Below are 7,950 nucleotides of genomic sequence, written 5' to 3'. Positions count from 1 at the left end.
ATATGGAGCCAAACCATCCCACTGATCTCAGTGGAAAACAACGTTCTCTTGACTTCTTGAAGTGAGGCATCGCTGGCCTCTCACCTTCATTATGTTCTCCTGGGTGGTGATTAACTACAGCGTATGGACTATATTATCCTCTACAACAGTGACTGCTGCAGTGAGAAAAAAACCGATGTCACGTCACTAAACCTGCTAGGTCCCTACTTGGGGCGTCACCTAAAAGTTCGTCACCGAGCCTCCGTTCAAGTTTCCACTTTTCCGTAAGTTCCGTCGGGCGGTCGGTAATGCCTAGGGAAAGCCTTCAGCTGGAGCCCGTTAAAGGCGTACTTGCGACATCCCACATTCTTCATCGTGTTTTCACGACGACAGCCCTCGCTGAGACGGGGACAGGACGGGAGGACAGGGAGAAGACAGGAGGAGAGGACAAAAAAAGGATGAAAGCAAGTGAAAAAGAAAGGGAAAAAAAAGGACAACAACAACAACAACAAAAATCAAACAAAAACCAAAACAACACAAAACAAAACAAGGGGCCATGTTAAAAGACGATGTGCAAAAGACCAAAAAACATAAACAAGTTTCATGAAACCTGAGGACACAGAGCTGAAGCAAACAGGTCATTTGGATGGACAGTGTGAGGATGAGTGGACAGAAAGAGTGAGGGTGCAGGTATAATGGCTTTTCCCAGTTACACCAGTGTTCTTCATCTCCCTGTGCAATGGGACACCATCCCCTACATGTTTCTGTTTTAGCTCAGCAGTGGGAACACCCCCCCCCCCCCCCCATATGTGAGGGTTTTTAAATGGGAGAAGAGATTAGAGATTAAGAGATGAATTGTTCCTTTTGAACAATCATGGGTCAGATTATTTAGAGAAAAGGTTTCAAGAGTAATCCAGTGGAGTATGCTGACTTTTGAAAAGAAAAAAGAAAATCGTGAACTTGATTTGGTGAATTGTGTTTTATGCTCCTCACACCTAAACCAGTGATGCAACACATTGGTTTTTCCTAGAGAGGTTTACGGGGGAAGTGGGATCCTGCCGTAGCGGTAGAAGAAACATGGAATTAAAGCACAAAATATCGATATAATAGATTCAGTAACACAGACAGAATTAAAAAGATGTCGCTAAGCTAGCACTCATTCCAATCTGAGAACCCTCTAAGAAAACTCGTTCGTTTCAAAATTCATTTGAATTTCATTCAATCAATCAATCAATAAATAAATAAATAGATTAAGAAATGCTGTTCAGATCTCTTAAAACACAAACCAGACTGTCAGTGTCATTTTTTACATGAGAGTTTTAAGAACTATTACACAACGTAAAGATAATACAGCAGTCAATTTTCAAGTGAGTAAAAACAGAATTTAAAAAACAAAAAATCAGATTGCATTAAATAAGAACCCTGCTGTCCTTATATGGAAGTAAATGGTTGTTATGGTTCGGTAACATTGGTTCTATCCAGTGAACCTATTGCACAGACGCTGTCTTACTTAGAGACACATGATTAAAGCGTTTGAGGACAGCCTCACAAAGCATGTTGAGATAAACAGGAAGTGTACACACAACGTTTAATATTAGTAATACAATTCATATAAATATCAACTTAATTTCAGAATATCGTGATATTGTTTAAGATCAGGAGAAAATATTGAAACCCACTATCAGCACTGAAAACTCACACTGAAACTCAGATTCTGCCTTGAAAATAACAAAAAAAAAGACGAGACCCTTTCTGGCCGGCTTTGTTTTGGCATGACTCTGCTAAGAAGGGCTGTATCCGATACGATATTCCATTTAATTATAGAAGTGGTCAGAGCAACGATGAAGCTCTGCCCAACGCTGGCAGTTTCACTTATTAACACCAGGGGGAGCTCTAACGTGGTCCTGCAACCTTCTCTGACAATTGCCAGTAACACGAGTTCAAGCCTCAAACAGAAATGGCCCATTTAATGACATTTGGTTTAATATTATGGCCAGGACAGAGGTGAGCTTAGATCTGGTTTAAATACTTGGCACTCCATCTTAGACCTTTCTTTAGTCATCATGTTTGATTTGATTTGGGTACTTAAGAGGTAGTATTATTATATAATAATAATAATAATAATAATAACCAAACAATCTCATTAACATATTATATAATTTAATGATGTAAGTAATACTTGTAATATAAGATTTTTATCTCTCAGAACATCTTACACATATTAAAATATATTAATATATATATATATGACACAAATAGGAACAATGCTGAAATGTAAGCCTAGTGCATCCATTTCAAACCTATGTAATATAGTACTGGATTATTGCACAAAATGCATTCTTTAGCCTTACATACAAAAAAAACTTGCTGCTTTTCTCAAGACTGCATTCTCTAAGCCAGGAAACTACATCAAACCTGGAACCACCCCCTAGCACACACATTCTTCAAACTAATAAAGGTCGGCTAACCAAAGACTTGGCCGTAAGATTACGCTTTCTAGCTTAGGACAGCTCAGTGAGACACAGAGAAGCCCCTTAAGAAAACATTCTTTAAACCACGTGAAACGAAATTGAGGATGGAGCCGCAAGAGCTCAGAAAACGCACGGTGCAAATGTAAAACACGTCCCCATCACTGCATTTCCTTATGCTACAAAGTTCCGCAAGTGCAAAGGTTCCTCTTCAGACCACATTCTATCCCTGAAAGCTCCACCAACCCAAAGCATTTACATGATAAAGAATCCAGACGTTCTAACTTATCCAAACCATCTCAAAAGCTCCACCAACCCAAAGCATTTACACGATAAAGAATCAGAACATTCTAACTTATCCAAACCATCTCAAAAGCTCCACCAACCCAAAACAGTTACACGATAAAGAATCAAAACATTCTAACTTATCCAAACCATCTCAAAAGCTCCACCAACCCAAAAGTGTTTACACAACAAAGAATCAAAACGTTCTAACTTATCCAAACCATCTCAATAAAGTACACTTATTCACTACGTTCCATATGCTCAAATATGTCTCACTTTTTTTTAAAAACGATTATTATTTTCTATCTTCGGGATGAGAAAGTGAAGATAAGAGAGCAGAGTCTAATTCCCAGATGAAGGGTTTTTTTTTTTTATAGATACAGCCCATTTTCTTACTAGGCCAGATGAGACTGTAGACCTGTGCCTAGAGGTTATGTCTTCACTCCTGTGCAGACGGATCTAAAACGGTTTGAATATTTTCATTCGTTCGTACAGAGGAATGTTGGCTGACTTCTGAAGGGCTTTTGCCGATGATTCATCTGGTCCATGCAGAAAATCATGGAAGATAAAGTGTGGTAAGAACAAAACTCACTATGCAAAAAGAAACCACTGGCTATATGGCACTGACTGAGAAGACGAAAGAAACTGTATATATATATATATATATATATATATATAAAAAAAAACAAAAAAACACAAAAGACTCGTTTCTGTTTTTCTTTATATATAGTAGGATTGCTTAGCGTTTAGAACTGAAACTCCGACTCTACTGGAAGTTCATGGACAGGGATGTCCCTATTTGGCACAAAGAAAAGAAAAAAAAAATCATAAACAGACTGCTTTATATTTGGCACTAGTAGCAGTTACATTCTCTTCATCGATACTGCATAACTTTCTTCCTTCAAACGAAACGACACTTCTACGCTTGCAGTCTCCGAACCGAGACACACCAGATACCCGTACGCTAGTTCTACTGGAGAAGAATCAAAAGTCAGAGAAATCACGTTTGTCGGAATTGATAATAAAATACAAGAATAACAAAGATAAAATATCCTTCGTAAACTGAAGCGCTCTGAAAATAAAGTAGCTCTAGAATAACTGCATAATCAAATTGCCCTCAAGCGGTCTACATTTCAACATGGTCCAATTTCAAATGCTGACAGTAAAGATCCTACCACGCTATGAAATGACAAAACAGACAAACCATTAAAAACAGCGCTGTATCAATAGAAAAAAAGTGCATTGGTTTAGGTATAATGCAGACAAGACAGCATTTCTCCCGCTAACCCGAGAAGGAAGACATGGAATAGCCAAACATTTACATCAGCAGTATGGGCTAGGTAAGATTAGCATTGACCAAGCCTTAGCTTAGCATGTAAACATAACCACATGGAAGACATAAAAAAATCAACCAATCACAAAACCACTGATAAAACCATGTGACTGATACAGAAATAATAACTAATATAGGTGTATAGATATATATATATATACTTTACTATATACAACCAGCTGTCCACTCACATGTGCTGGAAAGCTATTCAAAATATTCCTTACAACATAGAGAAAATGCATGATTCACATCTGGAATATTCATTAATATCAATCTTTTTAAGATAAAATCTTAAAAAGATTGATCTTAAGATTTAAGATAAGATCATCTATATTCATAACTTCACCTAAAATAATTTCAGGTATTATATCACGAAGTAGTTTACATACCGTGGTATCGGTATCTCGACTGAATCGTTAAGCTTAATAAATACTTCTGTGGGAAGAGTAAATAAGGCAGAAGTCTGATAAACAGTAATTGACACGTAGACCTTAGTTAGGGTCAGTCTCTCCATACAGTCTGACTGGCGGACAGAGAGAGAGAAAGAGAAAGAGACAGCAGAGAACTGCAGAAGCTGCTCTGCTCTTCAGGAGAAAGGCTGTTTGCTCTAAAGAACCTGACTGACACTGTCATTGTAGCACATAAGGCTAACTCGCAGAGAGAGAGTAAAAGAGAGAAAGAAAAAGTAAACGAGATTGACTCAGAGAGAGCGCCGGTGTAAATGTCAACCCACGTGCCCCAAGAAGGAGGGAGTGAAAAGAAAGTTGTGGAAGTGTGAGAGAGAGGGAGAGAGGGAGAGAGAGAGAGAGAGAGAGAGAGTAAACGAAAGAAAGACTTAAGAAGAAGAGAGGGAAAGAAAACACCTACTGAGAGAGAGAGAGAAAAAAAAACAACAACAATAGAGAAACAGCCTCAAAACAGAAGTGTGATTCGTGGAAAACCAGAGAGCCAGGCCTCGCACGAGCCCGGTGGATGTAGCGTGTACGTAACCTGTGTGTGTGTGTGTGTATGTGTGTGTGTGTTAGTGTCGGTGCTGAGCTCAGCTGTAGCGGAGCTTGGCCAGTAGGTAGGCCACAGTGAGAAAGAGCCATACGAGAAGCAGGTTTGGACTGAGGGCCAGCAGGGGCAGAGAGTAGAGCAAGCTGGGATCCAGCCGCAAGTCCCTCACCGGCAACAGCCCGCTCAGGTTCTTCTGGGTCACCCCTTCCCTGGTCCCAATGCTGCGGAGAGGGAGGGCAGGTGGGGGGGTGGGGGGTGGGCAAGGGATAGACGAATGGACGGATGGATGGATGGATGAATGGATGAGTAAAAGGGTCAGGTAGAGAAACAAAAGGACAGATGGAGGGACACATGCAGTGGAGGGCAGTAACACCGTGGTTCCAACATTGACGATGAAGTGTGTTGAGAGATTAAATTAAATTAAAGATGAAGTTTGTGGTGAGATTAAATTAAAAGGTGAATGGTATGAAGAAGAATTCAGGATTTTTTTTTTTTAATGGAGGTAGGGGCAGAAGTGAATGACAGCAAGCATCCAGAGATGGGAGGTAACATTGATTCAAAACCATTTTGTGGAAAATGGATACCAAACAACAGGAATGAAAAATGAATAAAGAAATAAGAAGGAAAAACAACGGTAGAGAGAAATGAAATTTGCCAAGGTAATTTTAAACAGACAGAGAAAGAGAGAGAGAGAGAGAAAGAGAGAGAACAAAGAGAGGAGTAAATTAAGAGAAATGTACCACATCTTTGGCATAGGAAAAAAAAAAAGCGGTGGTTTTTCCATGTTGGACAGACAGAAAGAGTAATGGGCAAACTGGGAGGACTGGACCATGCAGCAGGAGAGTAGTTGCCGCTTGCATGCAATGGGCGTTAAGGTCACACCTCGATACGTTTGGGGTTGGGGTTGGGGGTGTAGGGTGTAGGGCTGTAGCCATGGCAACTGTGACATTAACATGAACATCTACTCGACTCGTCCACAGTGAGTTGCAAAGGGGATGCAAATGCACCAGGAGTGCATTAAAGAGAGAGGGGAGACTCTACAGGCCCAATTTGCATGTGGAGACATGGGGTGGGGGGGGGGGGGGGTGGTCTAAAGTGGGGTTGCCAAGGCGCCAGGGCTGTGGACGAGTCAGCAGGGGAACAATAAAGCGCTGGAGCAGAGTATTAAGGTTCTGTGATATACACACACACACACACACACCTATACACACATACACTCTACTCTCTTTCAAGGGTGTCAATATAGGTTCAAAGGCAGACCATGCATTGTGTACAGAACATACACACACACACACACACACTCTCTCTCTCTCTCTCTCCCAGCCAAGTGCAGGAGCGAAGGCAGGTCATGCGCTATGCACGGAGCAGACAGCATTCAGACCTGGGTCCAACAGATACCAAATCAGAGGCATGTACAGCAAACCACCTGTCCTGATTCGCTAAAGACACTGGCCTCTTTTCCGCGTCTCCTCACCCTCTAAACCGGGGCTCTGAATGGACTACGAAAGGCGAAAGCGTTGCAATTTAGCCGTAAGGACAGTAAACACTTCCTTACGCGATGTCGGGCCTTTACGGACAGCTCCTCATTCGCTCCTGTCTCTATCTCAAGACGCCTCCAATGTCTTTAAAAACACTGGACTACAGCTCTGAGATTGTAAAAACACTGGACTACAGCTCTGAGATTGTAAAAACACTGGACTACAGCTCTGAGATTGTAAAAACACTGGACTACAGCTCTGAGATTGTAAAAACACTGGACTACAGCTCTGAGATTGTAAAAACACTGGACTACAGCTCTGAGATTGTAAAAACACTGGACTACAGCTCTGAGATTGTAAAAACACTGGACTACAGCTCTGAGATTGTAAAAACACTGGACTACAGCTCTGAGATTGTAAAAACACTGGACTACAGCTCTGAGATTGTAAAAACACTGGACTACAGCTCTGAGATTGTAAAAACACTGGACTACAGCTCTGAGATTGTAAAAACACTGGACTACAGCTCTGAGATTGTAAAAACACTGGACTACAGCTCTGAGATTGTAAAAACACTGGACTACAGCTCTGAGATTGTAAAAACACTGGACTACAGCTCTGAGATTGTAAAAACACTGGACTACAGCTCTGAGATTGTAAAAACACTGGACTACAGCTCTGAGATTGGGAGGATGGCGAAGGTTGTGAACAGTGTGACTCTTCAGTTCATCTCGTCCTTGAGATTAATTTACACTGGGTCACGGCCCATTAATCAAATACACGAAATACAGCTGAGGAACGCCACGTCAGACAGGCCTTCCGGAATCTTCCGCAAGACAGGGATGAGAACGATCGTTTAAAAAGTGTCACATCGGGGGGGGGGGGGGTTTCCCTCCTTACTTCTCTCAACGCGGTGGAGACTCGTTTTTCTTTTCTTTTCTTTTTTTAAACCATATAATTGTTTTTTTTTTTCTTCTTTTCCTTTCTCAGCAAGCAAGAGACGGATAGATGCAGAGAAGAAGGATGGATGGATGGAAGGATGGAATGATGGATGGAGGGGTGGGGAAAACGTGAGGGGGACGATCACACGCTTTGCTGGTCCGTAAAGGAAAATATAAAACAAACAATCTTTCTGCAGCGTATGGCAGCGTAGCCAGACAGATGAGTCGACGCGTCCAAGCGACAGAACAAGGATGAGATAAAAGGGACGAGTGCTAACTACAGAGAGAAAAAGAGAGAGAGAGAGAGAGAGAGAGAGAGAGAGGGGAGGGGGAAGGAGCAGAGCTGGTGAAGTAGAGCCAGCCCAAACCAGGGTTTTTTCTTTTTGTTTTTGTTTTTTTTAGGGGTGTCTGATTGTGATTGGTCAACGCGGGTTTGGATTTTTAAACAGAGATAAACCCGATTGGTC

General features: G+C 41.4%; 1 protein-coding gene across 4 annotated transcripts in view; it reads right to left on the bottom strand.

Annotated features, from left to right (window-relative positions):
* Positions 1-245: 245 nt before the first annotated feature.
* The window catches only part of inpp4ab (inositol polyphosphate-4-phosphatase type I Ab), a 26,399-nt gene continuing 18,694 nt past the window's right edge, over positions 246-7,950 (bottom strand). For 3 of the 4 annotated variants that reach the window (XM_030781775.1, XM_030781774.1, XM_030781772.1), the window contains one exon: positions 246-378. In XM_030781775.1, the coding sequence (XP_030637635.1) occupies positions 246-378 (133 nt within the window). Of the gene's footprint in view, positions 379-5,104; positions 5,286-7,950 lie in introns of those variants that run through there. The other variant, XM_030781771.1, reaches the window with a different exon arrangement.

The sequence above is a fragment of the Chanos chanos genome, chromosome 8 (assembly GCF_902362185.1).
Source record: "Chanos chanos chromosome 8, fChaCha1.1, whole genome shotgun sequence".
Lineage (NCBI taxonomy): Eukaryota > Metazoa > Chordata > Actinopteri > Gonorynchiformes > Chanidae > Chanos > Chanos chanos.
This window is presented reverse-complemented; position numbering and strand designations above follow the sequence as displayed.